The 23,936-nt window shown below is 45.4% G+C and overlaps 1 protein-coding gene across 1 annotated transcript in view; it reads left to right on the forward strand.

The window, feature by feature from the left end:
• The window catches only part of LOC148011744 (alpha-amylase-like), a 108,441-nt gene that overhangs the window by 22,620 nt on the left and 61,885 nt on the right, over positions 1-23,936 (forward strand). The window contains exon 3 of the mRNA XM_087670265.1: positions 2,099-2,522. Coding sequence (XP_087526391.1) covers positions 2,099-2,522 — 424 coding nt within the window. The remainder of the gene's footprint in view (positions 1-2,098; positions 2,523-23,936) is intronic.

The raw sequence follows: 23,936 nt of genomic DNA on the forward strand, positions 1-23,936 counted from the left end.
TTTCATAGAAACCGCTGAACTTCTTTGCCTATACAGCTCTCATTGGCCAATGTATCTTGATGTAAAATGACATGGATTAGGCCCCATCACACAATAGAGCAGATGTTGGTTAGAGCAGCAGGTCATGGGGCCTTTGAGATGGACTTTCTAAAGACATCTATGGGATCGGTGGTGGCCAAAGGAGGGTTTCCTTCTTCCTATGGCCAATGCACATGGAGTCTTGTTGTTGGCAGCTGGCTGGCTCACATGCAACAAGGCAGGGTCTGCCAGTGTTGCCCACAGCAGTGCCTAGAGACTCTGAAGCACTGCCTATGGTCTTGTGAGGCTGCACAACTGGTGTCAAGAGGAGTTTGTAGGCTACTCCGTCGAGTAGAGCGCAACCTTGGGTGCATCTCCTTGGGGGCTTTCTGTTGGCAGTCAGTCTGTCAGGGATGTCATCTACTCTATGAGGTGGATATGCATTATATTGGTTGGCTTGGAGACTCTACCTAGCCACCAGGTTTTGCTTCTGTTGGCAGTCAGTCTGTCAGGGATGTCATCTACTCTATGAGGTGGATATGCATTATATTGGTTAGCTTGGAGGCTCTACCTAGCCACCAGGTTTTGGAGCCTATTGTGTTGTGAATGAAGGTGTGGGAGATTATTAGCACCCTCACAAGATGGCATGTTTGGGAAGGCCTGCTGCTAGGTGACCTGCAGCAGTGAGAGCTGTGTGTATGCCACCTCGGCTGACCTCTAGTCATCCATCATCCACTCCCTCAGAGGCCATTGGGAGCCATCTTCATCAGGACTCAACATCGACAGGAGCTTCGACAACAGTTACAATTCCTTCACAGTTGGGGTTGCCACAGCCTCTTCTTCACTCTGCTAAATTGGCAAACCCTGATGGTGTTATACTCCTCCAGCATGGCTCCTTTCCCCCATCCTCCCCAGAACAGCTGAGAGGCATTGTATGTATATTATGATTTACTCCATACAGCTAGGCTTTTGAGTATTTGTACTTCATTGTTTTCTTCTGCACGATATATTCGGCCACACCTTTTTTCGAAAAAAATCTTATCCTCATGGTTAAGATGATCAGAAATCTGGACCTTCTGAGACTTCTGGCCCTTTTGAATGTAACCAGCTGTACTGGGGAGTCATTTAAGAGAACAGTGCCTAGAATTATGCAACCTAAATAATGCCAAATTTCCCTCTTTGTCACAGTTGATCATCCCCATAATTAAGTCAATCTTGGAGAAGTTCCTAGCATTTTCTATTCTCTCTCTTATAGAACTATAGTTATCCAGTAGACTGACTAGAATTTGCAGGGAAAAGGGGATCCTGTATTTTTTACAACAACCAACCCACCCCCCACCCCCCAACCCACAAAAAACAAAAAAAGAAAAAAGAAAACACCAAAATCACCCCCACCCCACCCCAAAAAGCTGTCTGCTCATCTCTGATAGCCTCTGTATTCCTGCCTCTCTTGCATAGCAGACTCCATGCCTCAATCCTATACTGGTGAAGCCATAGTCTTTGCTACACTGATGAAGAATCTGGCTTGAATATCCATCTTCCTCTCTTAAATGAGAACAAGAGAAGATTAAAGCGGCTAATGTGCAGGGAAGATGCAGGCTAAAGAGGATCATGATATTTCACATTAAAAGTTGGATCTTAGCTTTTACTCTCACAGAACTGAAGCTCTTGTTCTGATGGCAAACTCGTTCATCTAGTGGTGGTGGAGAAAGCACAGGGGTAAAAGTGACTGGTGGAAAGGACAAACAAAAAACTGGACCGGTTGACGTGTTCACAGCTGCTGTTACGCAAACATTTAAATTATGATTTATCCTTAGTGGAAATTCTTAAAACAAGCCACACATGTGAATGCAAAATATAAGCAAGTAAGAGCACAGTGTTGCATTAATTATAGGACTCTTGTTATTAGGGTATTGGACAGAAACTTCTCTTAAAACAGCATCAGTGCCTCTATCATGGTCATATCAGTTGTGACTTGGATCACATCATATATTTCACGAATTCTTTTTCTAACTGTCTACTGGTTTGCATAATCTCATCATGAGTTAGTTCTACAAGTAACATTGATAGTGTTTTGCAGGTTATCTACCAAGTCAATTGTATAATCTCAATGATTCCAAATATGGTACGAAAGCAGAGCTTGAAGAACTAATTGATGCTTTGCACATTAATGGAATTTGCTGCATGGCAGACATTGTTATTAACCACCGCAGTGCTTGGAGACAAGATTCTGGTGGTCATTGGAATGTGTTTGAGGGTGGAACAAGTGATAAGAGACTGGATTGGGGTTCTTGGGCAGTTGTGGATAATGATGCATATGATAGTGCAGGAAGAGGGCACCATGATACTGGTGAAAGTTACGGGGCTGCTCCAGACTTGGACCATACAAATAAGCGTGTGCAAGATGAACTTTCTGATTGGATGAACTGGCTGAAAGCGGACATTGGGTTTGATGGCTGGAGATTTGATTTTGTCAAAGGATATGCCCCCAAATACACGAAGTTGTAAGTTTGCTTCATCTACTTCTATGGCAATTTACTTGGTGTCTAGAAGAGGTTCTTCATGCCCTTAGTCTTTTTGTTCTTTCCTCTTTGTTATTTTGCATCTCTCCTCCTTTTCCATTTAATCCATGCATGGGTGAAAGAAGAGCAGTCTTATGCTGAGCCTTTTAGTGTGCAAACAACTCCCATAGGCCAAAGCTATATTAGTTGGATCATTTGATTGCGACTTTTTTCCTGTTTAGTTTATTTATTTCTTAGTTTTGTGGCGTTCTCTTGCTTTTGTTATGGCATTATCTATCTTGGAGTCTAGATAGATGGGCAGGGATAAAACTTTTCACTTCATGAGAAAGACTCCTTGTAGTATTGTAAAATTACTTATCTGTGGTGCTCCATTTTGGGCCACAAATGATACTATTGTTAAGAAATACTCCTCTATAGATAACGAACACAATCATACAACAAAGCATAAACCGATAAAGAACATAGTTAGGGTTAGGGTAACTCTCAACCAATTAACATTGAAGAAGAGAATGAATGAATAAATGCTGAATATTGATGCTCAATGTAGCAAACACACCATGCAAAAGTGAAATACTAACCCCTGAACTCTCATGTCTCTAGGATCGAGGTAGAGAGTATGAGTTGGAGAATGTATTGTACTGTTAACGGATTTTAAAATGTAGCAAATAGCCTCTAGGAATGTCTGGCAGTAGCAAACATAGCTCTATGATGGCTGGATCAGTGTGTTGGACAGAGTCGGGAAGTAGTAAATCAGCAAACGTGGACAATGATGATGACATGTGGTAGGCTGGTGACGGTTAGAAATTGCAAAACATAGGTTGCTAAGTGACGTGGCCGCACATGCGACAGCGAAAACAGCAAAATGCTGACTTTTTGATGACGTCAGCAGCAGTTGATGACAGATCTGGGTAAAACGCTTATCACGGTGACAGACATCAGCAGTAAACACAGCAGATGCAGACTGAACAGTAGGTTGAAAACAATCTCACTAGTTAATGGAGAAGGCTGGAGAGCAGGTGCTTGATGATGGACAGCAATGGGCAGTAACTCAAACTTAGATATCCTTTGCGAACGGGGTGTGGATAGCAGAGATAAGGCACCTACAAACTGCAAAAACGAGATTGAGACTGAGTGGTGGGTAGCCTATCTATTTATACATGGATGGGTCCTCCCAAATTAGGGGTCGGCATATGGGACACAGACACTCTCTAGGATTGCGTTTCTTTTTAACAAATTTGGTACTTTTGAGATTTGGGGCTATAATTAAGAGCTAATTAAGTTTAGAATAGATTTTCATCTTAGCACCCCCTCTCAAGCCCAAAACTGGAGCCAAGAAGGGATAGTCAAGATAGCCCTAGCCCAATGTTTTCTTTTACCCCAAGGTATCCCACCCTAAAGTAGCCAGAGCATTGGGCAAAGGGTGCTCCTTAGTTGCCCAGTGATGCATCAAAACTATAGAGGCAATGATTATGTTACCGAGGGAGCCTAAGTGATGGCCCTAGAGAGGCCAAGGTATTGGACAAAGGGTACCTATTAGTTGCTCAGTGGCCTACTAGGATTTGCAAAGGTGGATGGAACCACAATGGTCTTGTCTGTTTTCTTTCGAGTGTTTTTTAACAATATTTTTCGTCTATTGAGTAACCTGTGCCATGAGAGCAATGTAAGACATCATGCTCATGCAAAATGCTACGCAATGGTGCTACTTCGATAGTGCCCTTGTAGGGGAATTGCTTGCCCAAGTGTCCTTTTACAATCATAGTCATCCTAATGATGCGGATGATGATACAAAGTACAAAAATAATGTCTTTGAAGTAATCAAATTCCTATTAACACTAGAAAAAAGACCGCCCCCTCTCATCGTCGGATGGTGGAAGGAGAAATAAGCACCCCTTCTCTCTCCCCAAGATGTCGATGCCAATGGGGAAAAAGAGAAGCACCCAAGGAAGAAAAGTGAAGTGTATGTCCAGCTGAAAACATGTGAAATGAATGGCCTCTAAGGACGCCTCAAGGATTGCAGCTTTTATCAACTGGTATGGCCTATTGCGTTTCAGGCCGTGAAAATGAAGACGTGGCTCGAACATACTTGGAATTAAGAGAAAAAGAATAAGAGCACACACGTGAGAGCAAGACGTCAGTGACATGGCGTAGCCTGCAGGAACTACCCTGACGTTGTTGTGCCTGCACCCCTTCTTGCTGCACGTGTCCTGTTTGCCCTGCGCCCCTTCTGTCTAGTTGCCCTGCCAGGGTGCACACCACCCTGGGCCCAGCAAACAACTTCTTCTGTGCAGAATTGCAAGGGGGTTGGATCCGACAAGACCCATCATCAATTCATCAGCTATTTGCTGGCAGCAACCCCTCGCTTCGCAGCCATGGACACTTCCTCAGCCTCCTCATCCACCCTTGCAGCCTTTGTAAGATTCCTTGCACAAGCAACATCCATCTCCCCTTCCCTCGCACAACCCCAACAGGCAGACCAGTGGCTATACCCTACGCCAACAAACCAGGAAGCACCCGCACCACCGACACATGGAGCTAGTGTATCGCCCGAGATTGCAACCGGTCCTCCACCATCCCCAAGGGGTTCCAGTGCAGCCCCCTGCAGACACTCGGCCGATGCCTTCCCACCGATCCGCTTTGCTCCGGACACAGAGCTGGCACTTAGGGAGAGAGTGACATCCCTATAAGCATCATCATTGGCCTGCAGAATGGTTGGAGATCGTCCGCCTATCCACAATCTCAAGGAATCCATCCAGTCTTCTCTTACCAGCACCTCGACCAAGATCATGCGAGTGGTGCCCCTTGGAAAGGGATGCTTCAGACTTCAGTTTAGCTCACCCGAGCACATGGAGGCAGCGCTTGCTACCAGCCTGCTTGATGTCAGGACCTCAGTAGCATACTTTGATAGATGGATCGAGGGCCGGCAGTATTCATTGCTTGGAGATGGCACTGCCATCACCATCTCTTTCCTTGGCCTTGATGAGTATTTTATGCCATACCTTTCTGAGATTGGCAGTATATTCGGCCACGTCATACAGAGGGATAGGACTTTTGCTAATGCAGTCTCAGAAGGTCCACATAGATACCCATCGGTCCGAGTGATAATACCCATAGAGCCTTTGCAATGCCTTTCCCAGAATATTAGAATTCCCTCCATTCACGGGGGACTTTCTTATCCATCCAATCTCTTATACACGCCTCCCTGGTCAGTGCTTTGCTTGCAGGATGATTGGACATCTTGCAGTTGAATGCCCCAGGACATGCCGAAGTCAGACCTCCTTCAGGGATGAGGGAGGTGGTAGACCTGAGACACATTAGAGGAGTGATGCAGAGTGCCAGAGATAGCGCAAGGCTAGACAGAGGAGGAGACAACGCCAGTGAAGAGAGCGCGCTGATGAGAGGCAAAGGCACGAGGGCCTAGAGTCGAGACGATGGAGACTGATCAGGGACCTGAGGCCGTCAGCCCATGTAGAACCACTGCAGCCCCCCACTGTTCCCATAGATGCTCCTATGGATGCCCAACAGCCAAAGGTCCCACAGCCACTGATAGGGGCAGTACTGTAGATGGTTGTGATTCAGCCCACGGAGGCAACGACACTAGTAGCTTCTCAGGAGCTACAACAAGCTTCAAATACGCCACAGTCCCCCAGACCATTGCTCCATCAGGTTGAGCTTCCCGAGCTTAGCCCATCTCAAGTACCCGACACACAGTAGGCAGGGGAGGCCGTGATAGCCCAGGACAGTGAGCAGGAGGTAGAGAACTCAGATGCCTACTCTGAGGACTTCCCCCCATTACACCTCACAGCAGAGATAGCGGAGAGGACACATGATCAGATATATACTAGGAGGCAGCATGGGCTGTACAGCCACGCCGGTTCGAGAGGTTGAGACACACTCCATGAGGATACTCTCATGGAATGTACGAGGCTTCGGAGTTCGTCACTTTAGGTAGGGCCGGAGCCTCATGCGATAGGATCTGCACAGAGCTCTAGTAGGAGGATCCATTGATTTTCTTATGTTACAAGAGTACCATCTTTCGGCAGACAGGATATTCCGATGTCATGCGATAGGATCTGCACAGAGCTCTAGTAGGAGGATCCATTGATTTTCTTATGTTACAAGAGTACCATCTTTCGGCAGACAGGATATCCCGATGTTGTGGGAAGCTATTGTCAGGTTAGAGTCACGCTTATTGGGTAGCAGTTGTAGGTGCTATTGAGATACAGGCTGGAGTATGTATATGTGTTGGGGAGCAGTGGACTCAGTCGGTACAGGGCTGGGGTATTCTGATTCCAAGGAGAGCCATGTGGGTCTTGGTGAGAGTGGAGGAGGCACTCATTGGTTTGTTAGCCATTTATGCCCCGATTGGTTTGTTGGCCATTTATGCCCCGAATGGCCAACGAGACAGGAGACAGTTTTGAACCACCCTCAGTTAGTCTCTACCACAGGTTGATCACTGGATGGTAGGGGGTGACTTTAACACGGTGGAGTCTCTTGAGGAGGAGAGGAGATGCAGATGCACAGAAATCATTAGGGGAGGAGAGCAGGCTGCTTGGGAGGAGTTCTTATTTAAGATTAGAGGCCAGGACCCATGGTTCACAACAGAATTTGGTAGGACCATAGGCTCACTTCAGTTCTCCAGGAGAGACAGGGTGATAGGAGCCAGGACTTTCTCCAGGATTGATCGATTTTATGTGGATGACTGGGCTTGCGACAGAGGCGGCCTTATAGGCATCATACCTGGCACGACCCTCTCAGACCACTCATCGATTCAGATACTTCTTCTTGAGAGAGTAGGGGGACCCCATTCCAGTGTCAGGATTCCAGAGCACTTGTTTTATGAGGATGATCTTAGAGAAACAGTCACACAGTGTTGGAGATCTAGACCCTTCTCACTTGGACGGGCAGCTAGTGACTTGGATGAGAGCCTACAGGAGATTAGTTCCCTCTTCAGAGAGGAGGCCACAAGGAGACAGAGCCTTCTAGAGAAGGAAAGAGCTGCTAGGGCATCATTGGTTGCCTTACAGAGGGAGGAGGAGAGACGGCCAAGATGTAGATGGATAGCTGAGAGGATGCATACCGGCAAGGCAGAGATTGATTCCATGAAGGAAGCTAGATCAAAGTACATATTTCATGTGAGAGCCTCTTTTTGGACTCAGTTTGGGGATAGGGTTAATAGGGATTTTTTCCGCACCACATGGCCTAAACACTCTAGACAGGGTGTTCAGAGACTCATGAGAGCTGATGGATCCATTGCACAAGGCCCTCTAGAGGCGAGACAAGTGGCCACACAATACTATACATCCCTACTAGGATCCACCACTAGACCCCCTGGATATGAGAGAGCTAGAGAAGCAGTTTGGCAGAGCACGCAAAGGGTGGTTACAGATAGGATGAGCAGAAATCTGATGGCCCATTTTACAGAAGAGGAGTTGGAGGAGGCACTTTGGGCACTACCCTTAGGCAAGTGTCTAGGGGAAGATGGACTAGATAAATCCTTGTTTGTGAGCTACTGGGATCTTATCAAAAAAGGCCTTCACTCAGCCTTTCAGAAGATTATGGCATCAGGGACTATGCCAGAGAGACTCTCTGAGGGGCTGATTCATCGTATCCCGAAAGGAAGTGGAGATAGATTGGAGATCACACAGTGGAGACCGATCACCTTGCTTGGAACTGCCCATAAGATCCTCGCAAAGGCAATTAGTCTCAGGCTGGAACCATTGATGTCAGATATTATACACCCCACTCAGACATGATTTGTCCGAGAGCGCAGCATCTTGGACAACATCTTCACCTTCTAGGAGACCACAACTTTGGCTAGATTCAGGAGGAAAGAACTTATTGTGCTCCTTTTCGACTTTGAGAAGGCATATGATCGCGTGGATTGGGAGTTCCTGGAGGGCACAATGCTAAGGATGGGCTTTCCAGAGCAGTGGGTCAAGGGTGTAGCGGCTCTCTATTCTTCAACACATAGCCAGGTCATGACTAGAGGGGCAAGAGGAGATAGATTCAACATCCATAGATCAGCTAGACAGGGATGTCCACTTGCTCTGTTCTTGTTTCTATTTGTAGCAGAGGCCGCGAGCTCCTTCTTGAGAGACAGATCTACAAGTATCAAAGGCATCAGGCTACCCATCCTTGAATTTGAGGAGCTTCTTGATGTGGAGTTTGTTGATGATACAGCAGTTTACTTTGATGAGAATGAGGGCAACTTTAGAGCCTTTGTAGTAGCCATGGAGACATTTTGCAAAGCATCAGGAGCACTAATTAATTGGCACAAATCCTTTGGATATGCGACACTAGACAGCCAAAGTGGCGACCACATGAGGATTTCACATGGGTTCCCCGCAGGACCGCTGTGAGATATCTTAGATGCCATGTGGGGATTGACATTACCTCAGAGTAGTAGCTGGCACCCCTCCTTTTGAGCATTGGACAGAAGCTTTTGTATTGGAGCTTGGCGAGACTCTCGTTGGCAGGAAGAGTAGTGGTTGCCAACCAAGTTCTTCTTGCGACCATGTGGTACATCACTTCTCGTTGGGCATTCTCTAGGTTGTGTATTGGCCAGGTGAAACGCCTCATCACGAACTTCATTTGGTCAGGAGGAGATGGGAGTCCAACAGCCAGAGCAAAGGTGGCTTGGAATGTCATCATACAGCCTAGATGCAGAGGAGGATTGGGGATCATAGACCCAAATAGTCAGAGCAAAGCCTTATTGGTCAAGCTCATTGTTAGAGGTCTTCTTCCACGAGAGGAGCCCTGAAAGAAACTTCTGATGGGGAGGCTAGAGGACTTGACACCCATACATGGGGGACCATGGCAGTCCAGCATTCACTGGATATTTCAGGAGATCAGCACCAGAGATTTAGGGAGGAGCTTCGAGGTAAGATTTGTAGCTGCCATTATTAGAGCTTGGAGATCTGTATCTCCAGGGCTCCACCAGCTCCCCCTGAGTACTATTGAAGAGAAGAGGAGACAGCCTCTTCTCTTTAATCATCATTTGAGATCAGAGTCAGGCCACACCATTGGGCAGCGGACAGACTTATCATGGGGGAGATTCTCTTTACAGGTCGCTACATCAGTGGGGGAGTGGTTTGCATTTTAGGAGTTACTTCATGAGACCCAAAGGCAGAGATTACATGGTCTTAGGGGACCCACAGCTATGATTGAGGCCGTGATGGAAGTGGTTCCACCAAATTGGCAAACTGAAATAGCTTCCTCTCAGACTTGGATTGGTCTTTTCTCTAAAGGGGATATTCTTCTAGCAGTCATTGCATCTAGCAAAGACAGGACATTCACTTTCATAGTTGAGGAGGATGGTCGCCTCCAGCGAAAGGACCTTGACCTTACAGCACTCAGTGGCTGCCCCAGGCAGAGAATTAGAGTAGTGGCACACTTTCAAAGAAAATGGCACATAGACCCAGACCCAACCACTTGTCTTATAGATGGATGGAGATATTGGGCATACTAGAGGAGGCCTCTACAGAGATTTCAGTGGGATCCAAGAGAGTAGGTGTGGAGGGATCCCTTCCTTGATAGGCCATCCGACATCCCCTTCTTTGGCTTCCCTACTAGATTGGGACGGAGGATACAGATGAGCAAGATTAGAGCACAGCCAGCAGCCATCCCTCATTGGCATAGAGAGGGAGTCTCAGATGAGTTCCTATACGACTTTTGGAGGTGGCTACATGACAGCTTCAGGCCTAGGAAGTTATCTCTTTTTCTATGGCTTCTAGCCCATAGGAATTTAGCAGTTGGCACTTGGCTTGGATATGGCAGGGACTCAGTGGCTTGCGCGTGATGATGTGGTGAGCTAGAGGAGACACAGAGACATTGCCTCTGGGACTGTCCTAGAGCCCAAGAGATTTGGAGGAGAGCTCTTAGGATAGTATTCCATGGTACAACAGAGTCCATGGTGGCGATATGGGGGGCTGCAGCTTGGGTCACAGACAGAGGTTCAGCTTGCGGCTATGAGGACACTCAGGGGAGCATTTCTTTTCTCATCATTGGACAGCATCTGAGCAAGATCCCTACCCCAGACTACTCACAGACACAGTGGACTCAGGGACATTGTCACTGATGGGAGCTGATTCTCAGCATTATAGCTTGGTACATATGGACTGCGAGATGTAGCCAGGTCATTGATCTTCAGGATATACCCACTGGGGAGTCTTTATTGAGGATTTGGACAGAGATAGTCCATACTCTTCGTGGGAGATGGGAGAGGTTGCAGGGCAGCTCTGAGAGGATGAGGAAGAAAAGAGAGGCTTTCCTGAGGATTTGGGATTCAGACACCTTCTTTCACACTACCCCTCAAATGGTCTGGTACTTTAGCCCACTGGATTGGTTGTTTACACAACCATTGTATCTTTGATGTACTTAGTTACGCTTCACAGAGTTTCTTGTACTTTGTATTTACCGTAGGGGGACTTTCTCCGAGGTGTTATTAATAGAGTTCTCTTTTCTTGGAAAAAAAAAATATTATTGTGGTTAGTGCGAACTTGTAAAAAACAAGTTAGGAGCAAAAATACCACACAAAATCATAAAACATGCATACCTCAATTTCAATGAAAAAGTGCTTGTGAGTGCAATGGGTTGGTTTTGGAGATGGTTCCACTACCAAAAAGTAGGTATGGTAAGATTTAGGAGAGTAAGTAGAAATGTGCAGTAGAAGAGAGAAGCTAGGCTAGAGTGTGCATTGCAAGAATCAATAGATATGCAAGTGGCAGGTGTGATAGGTCTGCAGTTAGTGTCTCCAACATTTGAATTGGAAGAAGGCTCCACGATTAGCTAGATTGGAGGATCTCTAGGAAAAGTGGGCTCAACTACTTCTAGGCTGCACACTCATGTAGAGGGCAACTCAAAAATAGATGGGGATGTTAAAAATATGGTGGCACAAAACAATGTATAGCTCAAAAGTGAGAAGTGCTATAGGCACGGAGGGTTGTATCCCATAAACACAGAGGGAAGAGTAGTAGCATAGTTGAAAAGCTATAAAACAATGTACTTGCTTCACTATCAAACCAATCAAGTCTATTCCATGCCATCATGATTCCCTACCTGTTCTTCTTCTTTCCTGCATAGCTCATCTTATCTTCTTGCACAAAGGGGGTTGCTTGAGTCTAGTGGGGGCAAAGGCACATGTGCCTAGCCACCCACATTTACTCATTGTACATTGTACTCGTACACTTGTACACTGCAGGTGGTAAGTGCCCATCACTATTATTCATTATTCTTTCAGTGACAATAGAATAAGAGGAGGGCTGGTTAGAGATTGTGATTATTGGAGTTTCCACATATTGTCTCTCTTTCTCTTGCTTCCGCTCGGGCTCTACCTTTCAATTGGTATCACAACCTATCATTCAAGGAGCTTCTTCATCAATTTTGTTTTAGCCTGCAAAGACCTACAGCTTGAAGGTTTCATGGAAGCTCAACCCTCTTCTTCCCTAGGTAAATTTTGAGGCTCAGCTCACTTCCAGATTCTATATGCTTGTCTAGGATCTCAAAGGGGATGCATTGAGCACTACAGTGTGCTCGTTGAGCTTCAGCCTAGCTAGCAAGGACTTCAGCCAGACTTGGTGTGATTGCACTTGCAGCCTCCCCCCTCTTTTCTAATAAGATTTTTCCTTTGTTCTTGCTCCTAGACCTCTTGGGCACTTAGATAAACACTTGCAACTCATCCTGGCATTGAGTGGTTGCATTTCGTCACTTGTTGGAAGTGAAATACTTCGGCCATTGACTGTGGAACAGTGCAGACCTGCTGTAAACACTCCAGGACAGCATGTATTGTGCTCCCCGTTGCTTATGTGATGTCTTTGGAGCTTGGCTTTAATGCCTGGATGTTATGGTAATACCTTGAGGTTCTTATTGGACTTCTTGGAGCTCAAATAGCTCAGTTTGTGCAAGGTTTTCCTGCTGTACACTGTTTGGGCAGCAAGCATTTAACTAGGAAAGCTCTATGTATTGAAGGCTTAAATGCTTCTCGGGTGTGTCACATGCTTATGTGAATACTTGGCACTGGTGACATCTTAGGCTTGGCTTTGAGCTACATTGGATGTATTTGGGTATTTGCCACTTGATTCAGGTTTGAGGACTATACATGGTGCATCTTGATTGCCCGGATGTTATGTACTTTATGCAATTGAGCCTTGTTGTGCTCCTTTACATTTTGGATTTTCTTCCAGTGGGAGTGCCTTGGATCTTTTATGTAGATCTTGGTTCTTTGAGACAATGGGCCTCTGGCTTCATGTATATGCTCTCCTGTATGCTATTGGATGTAGCTATTTCTGCTTGTGGGATGATTTGACTTTGTATGCTTTGGATACTGGCACTTCTCTCTGTCAACAATTTGTGAGTGATGCACATATGCATATTGGCTATGTACTGAGCCTCATTACCCTTTGCTCAGCCAGTTGTGTATTTGATAGATCTTTGTAGTTGCTCTTGAGATCTCTTACATACACTACGTCTATGCCTATGGAATATATTATTTATTGACACTTTGGTTTCGCGATAGTCTTTGGTACTGGTAACTTATGCCTATTCATTGCTTCCTGGATAATCTTGGCAGTGGGAGTTTGATATTTTGTATGTTCACTTGCAGTTGGATCGACATACACTTCTGCATTTCTTTCAGCATTGCTGTAATTACTGTTTTACACATTCTTTTGGAGAGTAGACACTTTGATTTGGGAATTTGTTGGTTGCAGTTGGTGGACAGCTATATACTCTTGCATTTGTCTTGTTTACATTTGTTTTTGGCTCAGTTTTTTTGGGGCTATTTCGGAATAATACAGCAGCCCATACACTTGTAATTTGCACTTATTTGTTGTCATAATGGCTGGTGGTTCTCATGATAGTGCTATCTTTAATATTGAGAAGTTTGATAGCACAAATTTCAGCTATTGAAAGACGTAGATATGACATGTGTTAGTACAAAAGCTTTAGATTAAGCCATTGAAAACCAAGAGTGTAAAGCCCGAAGGCATAGATTAGAAAGATTGGGATGAGTTGGATGAGCTATGTAAATCCACTATTATATTGTCATTGTCTAAACAGGTTTATTTTAATTGCACCTGAAGATAATGCCCGGCAGTTATGGGAGAAAATATGCAATTTTTATGACAAGCAAAGTCCTACGTCATAGATGTATTGGTTGAAATAGCTTATGGACCTTCCCATGAAGGAAGGGACTTTAGTGTCCACTCATTTGAATGAATTCCATTCGATTTTCAGCGAGTTAATCTCACAGGGCCATTGAGTTCAAAGAGAACCTATCTCCCTTGTTATTGCTTGTTACACTTCCAGAGTCATGGGATACTTTCCATATGGCCATGTGTGCCAATACTCCTAATGATGGTTTGAAACTCTAGGATATTAAGGGTGCTTTACTCACAGAGAAGATAAACATAAAGAATGTGGATGCCTTTGGCACTTCTCATGCATGGATTGTAGAAGCAGACATGATGGTAAGAGCGGTAATGACCACAGCGGTAGAGACTTACATAAGTCTCAAGTCTCGCAGTAAGTCCCGTAGTCATAAGTCCTCCTTGACATGTTACTATTGTGAGAAGTAGAGTCACATAAGTTCACAATGTCATAAGATGCATGATGATGAGTGCAATGAGAAAGGCAAGGGAAAAGTGTAGGATAATGCAAAGTTTGATCATCGTAGCATTGTCCCTAGTAGGTCTAGTGTGAAGATTGAAGAGATAAATGTAGTGCAACCTGAGTCTGATGATGACTATATCTTAGTTGCTCCATCTCTACTCAATTGACCATCTACTTACTTTGTATGGGCTACTTGATTTGAGGGACTTTTTTCCATGTTACTCCGCATCAAGATTCATACCAATTGCAGCATTGTGAGATTGAAAAATGACATCGCATTGTATATCATTGGCATTGGGGATGTTAGATTGCAATTTAGTTCAGGTAACCTTTGATTAAGTCTTATCTCCTATAGTCAAGATGACTACCCTATGCTTGATATTGACCTTGGTTACTTAGTTAGATCTAGAGCTTTATCAATTGGATGTTAAGACAGCTTTCTTATATGGGGACTTGTAGGATGAGATTTATATGCAATAGCCTAAGGGCTTTGCGGAGAAAGGCAAGGAACACCTAGTATGTAAATTAAAGAAGAGTCTTTATGGACTTAAGTAGAGAATCAAAAGGAGGGATGATTTAACCATCAAGTTGATGGAGTATCAATGATTGCTTGCATTGCCTATAGCACTTTTTACTTTTGAACTATACATTGTTTGTGCCTCTAACACCATACTTTTTAATACCTCCCCTTGGTGCTAGCTTATTCTCTAGATAATTGCACCTAAGGATATAGATTTTCCCCCCTAAATGCCTACAAGGCCTCTAGCTCATGTAGTGCCAAACAAGGTGTAGGAAATACAACTCAAATTTTTGGATTTTTTTTTGTCCCCTTGGCTATATTATGGTGCCAATGGTGAACATTACAATTTTTCTTTTCCATATTTGGTGCTTGTGGTTTTGGACTCCTTAGTCTTGGTTGTCTCCTCATTTTTCTTTGGCTTTGCACTTGGACTTTGGTTCCACTTTTGATCTTTTGGCTTCCTTTGACATTCTTTGGTAGACTTCATGTTGTTCTTGATTGTGTCTTTTCTCTTTTGATCTTCGCAATCTCCTTTGTCTTCTTGGATTTCTCTTCATTTATAATCTTTTATCTTGGTATTTCCTTTGGTCAGTTGCTCTTTGACTTCCAAGTCTTATGACAAATTTTTTTTTCTCAATACGATGGATACACAAAGATACATTGCTTCAGTTTGATAGCCTTATGCCATACATAGTTTGATGAGACATTACATTGGGATACATAGAATTTGGAATTTGATTCGTCTTTGGCTCAATGACATAAATGGCATTTGGTAATTTTTGAGGTATTACAATGGCTTTGAATAAACTTGGACACTTATATATAATGGAAATAGGACATTGTTTTTGCAGGACATGGAAAGGTCTTACCACTTGGCATTTTTGCTCAATGGTAGTGCCTAAATCCCAATTACAAGAGGGGAAGTTTTTGGGAGTTACAAGGAATTTGATCAATTTCTCAATGTCAAAAATCTTACATAAAGTCAACCCTCAAATTCATGTTTTGGACAATGAAAATATGATCCCTTTTTAACAACTAATTCAAGGAAATATTGTAAACACAATTTTATTTTAACCAGTTTGGGTACATCAAGGAGTGCGAATAGGGTTTAAAAGAACCTCTTTGAAAGAGACAAGGTGTGAAAGTGTTTAGATTTGGAGAAGTTTAAAACCTTAGTGATAAGGTTTCTATTTTTAAAAAAGAAAGGATAATAACCAGTGATGGCCGCCGTTTTTATTGGCTGACGTGAACGTGTCATGGCCTTCGAAATGCCATGGATGTGCTCGATCTAATCAGCAACATCTTGGGGCAACAACAATTGGCTATAGAGCTCCAAACCAGCCACACACAGCTACTTTGTCTTCTCTTCTTCTTCTCTTTTCTATCTCTGTCTCTGATGACATAGTAAGCAAGGCCCCTGCTTGTTTAAACAAGCTGCTCCCCCCCCCCCCCCCCCCCCCCCCCCTTCCCTTTTGAGACAAGCATAGCCTGAGCTTAAGCTAGGTCTCCACTTATGCAAGATCTTTACTTGACTCTAAAAGATAAGAGCCCGAGTGGAAGCATACAAGTGGAAGTAAGAGTAAAGCAAGAGCTATGGCGGATGGACCAAGAGAGCAAGAGAAAAAGAGACAATATGTGGGAACTCCAACAGCCACAATGTGTGACCGGTCTTTCCCTTATTCTATTGTCATTGAAAGAATAAAGAATAAAGTGATAGTGATGGGTGCCCAACACTTGAAATGTACAAGTGTGTGGTACAGTGTACAATAAGTAAATGTGGGTGGCTCGACACAGGCACATTTACCCCTAACAACCTCCCGCTTAAAGGTGAATGTGCCTTAGTGAGGCGTGAAAGAAGAAAGAGAAAAGTACAACATGTACATAGAGTACAATGGGACGAGAAAAGATGGCATCTCATTCTACACCCATCGACCTCCTAAGGAAGGCATATCATTCCATTGGAAGACTTTTAGTGAGAAAATCTACACGACTCGTATCTGTAGGGATCTTGACAAGCTTAATGGACTTGTCCTCTACCACTTCTCTGATAAAGTGATAGGGCACCTCAATGTGCTTTGTCTTTACATGGAAGACCGGATTATGGGCCAACTGAATTGCACCCATCAAATCTGAATGAAATGTAGGAGTCATAGTCATACCAAGATCTACAACCAAAACAGCCTAACCATAGGGCCTCCTTAAAAGCCTCAGTGACTGCAATGTACTCAGCCTCGGTACAGTAGACAAGACCGTGCAAGTTTGCACCTTGGGCATCCAAGAGATAGTATCTCCAGCATAGGTAAAGACATACCCAAAGATAGACTTCCTACAGTCTGCATATCCTGCATAATCTAAGTTAGTGTAGCCCACACCTCCTATATCCTGGCTACCATAGCAAATGCACATATCGGTTGTGCCTTTTAGGTATCTCATGATACCCTTTACGATGTCCCAATGTCACCTACTAACTATAGCCATATAACATGCCACAAATCCCATTGAAAATGCTATGTCAAGACAAGTAGCTATCATAGAATACATCAAACTGCCCACTATGGATGCATACAGAACCTTGGCCATCTTGGTCTACTCATCATCAGACTATGGACAATCGGCTTAACAACTTTCACATGAGAAGATAAAGGACAGCCAATAGGCTAAGCCAATAGGCTACCATCCTACATATGGAATTACTCAAGTACTCTATTAATATACTCCTGGGACAATTGGGGAAGTCCTTTCGAGCGATTGCACGTAATGCACATACCAAGTATATGTGAGGCCTGTTCCATATTATTTATCTCAAAGCTCTTCTTGAGCTCAATCTTTAAAGCATCCAACTCAACATGAACACTCCCGGCTAGAAGCATATCAGTAATATAAAGCACCAAGATGATAAGGCTATCATTGTAGACCTTCTTCATGTATAAAAACGGATTCACATCCATATGGGAATACCCTTGCGTATGCATAAAAGCATCAAACTTATGGCACTAGCTTATGGCCAATTCTTTGGGTATGATTGCGAGTCACGTAGTGGTTGACTAGATGTGTCCAATGCTTAGATGCAAGGTCAAAGTGAGTTGAGAGTGAAATTCGGGTATAAGACCCTGCATCAACTTGACTATGGCTATGGCATTTTTGCTCTTCCAAGAGCAAACTACCTCATATGCGAATTAATGGGGATTAGGTCAAGGTTCTTGCTCCCTAAACAAGTTTCCACAATCCTTGGAATTCCAAGACATGCCACATCAGATTAGACCAAGTCGTAAAGTTAGACCCATTAAAATGTGTCTTATTTGTAAACTCGTACTTGGCTGATGTAGATGGATGGATGGCTTGAGGAGGAGGATAGATGGATAGCATAGGATAGAAAGGTGGATAACTAGATGCTACATGAGACATCAAAGTTTTTGGCATGGTGACTCTAGTTGTGGAGATGATTGACTTATGGATGATCCATATACAAAAAAGATATAGGATGGTCCCATGTGGGAAAACTGTGTGGCCACCTGGGAGATGGGAGAATAGAGTGGGGCTTGAGACGCAAGGGTGGGAGATTCGTGTGTATAGGTCCCCATGACAGGTTGGGTGGGGGGATAAAACCCTACCACTGGTGTACCTCTACCACGTGGTTGTGCAAATGCAAAGGACCAAAATGGATAGGATGTGCTTATTTTTTAAGATCCCCCTACTGTGTTGTGTGGTTGGACAGGTGAAATGGTGAATGGTGATAAAGAAAATGCTGTGAATGTAGATGTGGGTATGATAGAGAAGGCTAGGATGGATAGGATTGTTAATTGTAGTGTAGATGGAATAGGAGTGAATGGAAATTCAATTTTTAGGAAATTGACAATGAAATGATGATGAAGTAGAAACATTAAAAGTGGAAATAGAAGTAAACACTTGTGTACTTGACATTGGAGTGGAAGAAGGAGAAGGATATGAAGGTTTGTACTCTGTGTTTGCTTCTTGAATATGATGATCAGTTCCATAGAGAGGTTCTCCTTCCGGCAAAATCATTAGACCTGTGTGCAGAATCCAAAGGTGAATAAACAATGTTACCTTCCAGTACTTAGCCCGTGAGATCTCCCTGGGTATGTAGATACCATGATAGTTGGATGTGATCTTAGTATGCCTCCCTTCAGGATCAATGGACCATAGGCCACTTCCCCCTAGCCATTTAAAGAGGATCCAACACTGGCGTGCAATCTATGAAATGGTGGAAGAATTGCCACAATAAATCAAGTGATCCCCTAGAGAATGCTTTCTAGAGCTACACTCAACCTTTGGTACCTTTGTAAAACTTCTTGCCATGATAAATTTAGGTCTAGCTGACAATGACATGATTATGCTCGCATCCGAGTGGCATCTCATATGGGAAGAACAAGAGCATTTATACTATAAAAGCATTTCTGTCTAAGAGCAACTCTCCTGTGAACTTTCAAACAACAATAGCAGCAAAAGGCCGAATTCTTCCTATCTATGTACTCACTATAAGGCTTAAAGACCCATTCAAGGTTGAAGTACTCAAAAAACAATGTACCTCCTCTAGTCACTTCCCATGGTGTTGATATTAGTTGTGCTATGACATGGCTACTAAAGGCGGTTGCCTTCTTATCTTGGTTGAATGTTGTGTAGTTAGTTTGCTAAGAAGAAACCATACATATTGTTGATCTGCATCTTTAAGATCTATCATGGAGTCTCGTAAACCAGATGTATCAAAAGAGTTGCTACATCATTGGTTACTAGACAAGACCTTGACTAATGAGGAGCTCTCTTATGGGGACATGAAATTTGTGAAATGCTTTAATCTTGATAGTAACATTTGATTAATTTAATAATCAAATGTGCAAGGTTGTAAGGCATGTGTAAGGTTGTAGGGAATGTGCAAGGTTGTAAGGCACATGTGATGCACATGGCAATTATTTCATGGTAATAGGCGAAGGACCTTGAGAAGTTAGTGTATGTCAAAGGGACAAAATTTGTGACAAGTTATGCAAGTTGGGCTTTGGTTGTCAATTGGTGTCGGTTTTGACCCTAGGACACTTAATTGACCATTGAGTGTTAGTGGTGATACTAGGGACTAGGGATTAACTAATTAACTAATGCCAATCTAAGGGTCAATTGAGGTTGGGGACCACTCTAGCTTGCAAATGGCCTAGCCAATTTAATTATGGATGGGCATATTTAATTTTGGGCAGGTTAGAAGGGTTGAAATCAATTTTTAGAATTAATTAATTCTGAAAATTAATTTAGTGGCTGGAATTGCTAGAAAATGGGATTAGAAGGCTGTCATTTGGCAAAAATACCCATGCAAGTGAGAAAAACGTTATTGGGGCTGGTAGAGGCTTGCCATCCAATTTATCTGGGCACTCAGCCATAAAATGGCCCAATTTCCCACAAGAAAAGCTGTGGCCTATGAAAGTGCCCATTTTAGGCGAAAGAGCAGTGGATGCACAACGGAACACTTTGAACGTAGCCAACTAGGCCTTTTACAAGATGTATCCCACAACACACGGGATTGTGGTTTGCCACCCTCATAGCAGGGAGAGCCAGAACAGTATCAACAGCAGCCATGATGTCTTTTAATAATGGCCAATACACAGCAGGACAGCCTTCAACTTCTACGCAAATCCGGCATTCCTGCTGATGCAAATGCTGAAAATCCACCATCAGTCCCCCATGGCACAACATGCACCAGCTGGTGATCAAAGAATAAAGGCAACCTTGCAAGGAGTGCATCACGAGTCATTGATGATTTGAATACCTCCTTATAGAAACCCCTTGGTCCCACAAATTTTGTTTTGCAATCTTTGTACAACAACAAATACAACCACTGACAGATCCAGAAAGCGCACAGATCCTCCCTGTGAAGAAGAGAATAACAAGTTTATCATAAAAGCCCAAAAAATAGTGAAGCACTATCATAGTATCCACATGGGCATCCAGAATATTGTCTTTATCAGTGTCAGGAAAAGCACTGTGATTATGTTGAACATAATCACTCAACAAAGTATTGGCAAATTCCAACAAGTGCTCCCAGTCCAAATCCTGAGATTCATTGGAGCTAGTCATGACCTGAGCATAAGAGTGCACTGGAGGTTCTGAGGGAAAAGGACCCTCCAAACCTGCCATTGATTCATCCGTAGTGTGCTCACTGTGCTTAACAGCCAGTCGATTACTGTGGCACCACTTCAACATTATAGGGAACCATTTCCTCTTCCTCTTTAGCTTCTGAATTTGGTCCCAAGGCTGCCATTATGTGGTCGATGAAGGCTGTGTTCAGGCCCACAATCTCTTGCACTTCTCAATGCACTTACAGTGATGATCTCTCTGGCTTGTGCAAAGCCTGTCACTATCCTGCCTGCTCCCTCTTGTGGAAAGTGCACACAGGTCTGTTACTGCAGGTTAGACCCTCTCTATGTGGCTGGAGTGATTGCTGTCTAATGCCTGGACTGTGATGCCTGTCCTTAACTGTCTTGCTGCCTGGGGACTGTCATTCTGTGTGTGCCTGTGCCTGTGCATGCGTGTACTGTAACACAGTTATGAAGGTATGCAGCCTGTAGTTTGACTGCACCTGTGTATCTGCCTATTCCCCTGCTAGAGTGCCCTCTCTGCACTGAAAACAAGCAGTCTTTTCAGCTGTTTGCCACCTCCTTCCAAAGTTCGCAACAGGATAGAACAGACATTCTCTTTGTGCTGAACATCAGCTGTCCCTTATAGGCCTGCATGTTGTTAAGCAATTGACCTGCAGATCTCTGCTACGTTGCAGGTCTTCAGTTCTCTGCTAAGGTCTGCCTCAACTGTCATATGCATTTGTATCATGCTCCTGTTTGCACTGAAAGTTGCACAGGGTCTGTGCTTGATTTAGGACTGCTAACCTGACTATTGTCATTTTTCAAAGTCATGGCATGAAAGGACATCGAAAAAACGACTCCTGCCTGTCACGTCGCCTGCTACCCCGCCTCCGACTGTCGCATCATGCCCGCTCTTGCCGTCACAGTTGCCTGTAACCCTGCCTGTGTCTCCCGCCTGTGGCCTCATTGCCCCCCTGCCTGCAGCCGGGCGTTTGGCCTGCTTGTCGCCCCCTGGCCATCGCCTTCGCCTGTGCCCCCGCCACCTGCAGCCCGTCGCCCCCACCCCCTGGCCATTGCCTTCGCCCCCCACCCCTTGCCTGTCGTCACCGCCCGGTGACGCCGCCCTGCCCTTTGCCCTGCCTGCGGCCAGTGGTCCACCCGCCCCACCAACACCCCCCAAACCCCCCCCCCCCCCCCCCCCCCCCCCCCCCCCGCCCCGCGCTACCTCAGCCTTGAGGCCCAGCCAGGCAGATTCACCACCTGTTTTTGGAAGACAGCAACCTCCCTTTCCCCCCTCTCGGTAGCATTGCAGTGTGATAGGTAGGTTTTCAGCATGGATGCACAATGGAAACCTTTGGTCCGACGCCGGCACATTCTGCGAGAGTGTCCCCCCAATCAAACACCTTGCGTATCATCCTCTCTAAGGAACAACTCTTAGCCATCTGAGTCACAGAGCTGGAGTTGAAAGAAACAACTCTTAGCCATCTTTGGTCAGGTTGTTGGACACTCCCCATCGAGGGCCCAACTGCGGGATTGGCTCCACTCCACTCTGCGCATTGGTACAGCGCAGATCATGGAGGCAATCCTCATGGGCCGAGGGATCTTCATGGTTCGACTCACCTCTGCGGACGCAGCCTGAGTTAGTGGAGAGCTCGCCCTATGCCTCCACGCAGGGGGTCATTTACATGGTTCCCTGGTATAGTAGCTTCATAGTGGAGACATTTGCGCTCCACAGCAGTTTTCTCAGACACCCAGTCATCCTACTTTTTCCCGGACTGGCGGTAGAGTACTGCTAGCTAGTGGAGGACTTTGAACGGCTCTTTGGCAGAGTTCTTCCTGCTTCCTTCGCGGATGCAGTGATAGTTGCAGGAGTCCCAAAGGTACGAGTGGCCGTGAAAGACACAAAAATCATACCAAAGTTCCTGCAGATTGAGGCTGGAGATCACTTCTTTAGGTAGCAGGTCATTGTGATTGGGCAACCAGGGCAGTGCCTGCGCTGCCATGACTTGGGGCATCAGGCAACAGATTGTACATGTTTCGGGGCCAAGGCAGTTTCGTCGACAGGCCCACAGGTGGACGTTGACGGCTTCACATGGGTCCAGAGACGACAGAGAGGGAGACGGCAGGGGGGGCCACAGCCATAGCTCCTCAGATCGAGCCTCGACAGCAAGGAGCAGGAGGGCGAGCGACGCCCCCTTGGCAGAGTACTCCGCAGCACCCCCTACCCGCCCCACTCTGTAGGACCGCAGTCCCCCAGATCCAGCACCTGTACCACAGACTACCTCACTTGAGATCCCACAGCCCCCACACCCCTCCCCCCCCCCCACTGCCCCTGGCCCACAGTCCCCCCCTTCGAGGGTCACTAGCCCCCCTCCACACCTACCACACACCTCCGACCATCCCTCCATCCCTCGATCCCCCTCTTTCCCCCCACCACCTCCCCTGCCAAGCACCCCCCCTCGATCCACACCCAATTCAGGTGATCTCCCCCAGACCCACCCCCCCTCCCATAGGTGGTGATGAGCCACATATGCCTACATCCTCCTCGCGCCAGTAGTGCTTCCCTTCCCACATAGTCACCAGCTCATCTGCTCCTGCCGCCCGTCACACTTTCCCAAGACAGGCACAACTGTTGCCACAGGAGTTCTTCCGCAGTGGCCCATGGTCATACCTGAGAGTTGCAGAGCGCGGAGAGTTCCCACTACCTCTTGAGGTGGGGATCTTCTTGGTTCGTAAGTCAAGGAGGGTCAAGGTCCATCTACTAGCACCACCGGACGGACCAAACTACGCTTTTTTCATTTAGTCCTCTCACTCAGAGGTTTGGACGACGACACAGATAGAGGAGGAGCTCAAGAGTCAGGTGGTGGACCATATCTCCTAGTGGATGGGAGAAGGACTAGCACTGTTTGCACAGCAGTGGCTTGGTTGCATGATGGACATTAATTGGTGGGCTGGTGCTAAGGTCCCATACTTGAACATTATCTTTCAAGCCTCTTCATAGTGGAGAGCTCCGTGGGATGTGATTGAGTGTCCCCTGGCGTAGGCGGCCCATTTCTACCAGTGCATAGAGTCACGACTCTCAGCATGACTAATAGATGCATTGATAGTACCACCTGGAGCATCTATCATCCCTATGGTCCGCCGGCCGAGGGCCACCATGGGGGACTGGAGTTCGCCATCCAGACCGGC

The sequence above is a fragment of the Lygodium microphyllum genome, chromosome 28, assembly GCF_053477565.2.
Source record: "Lygodium microphyllum isolate KBCC chromosome 28, Lygodium_microphyllum_v1.1.10, whole genome shotgun sequence".
Classification (NCBI taxonomy): domain Eukaryota; kingdom Viridiplantae; phylum Streptophyta; class Polypodiopsida; order Schizaeales; family Lygodiaceae; genus Lygodium; species Lygodium microphyllum.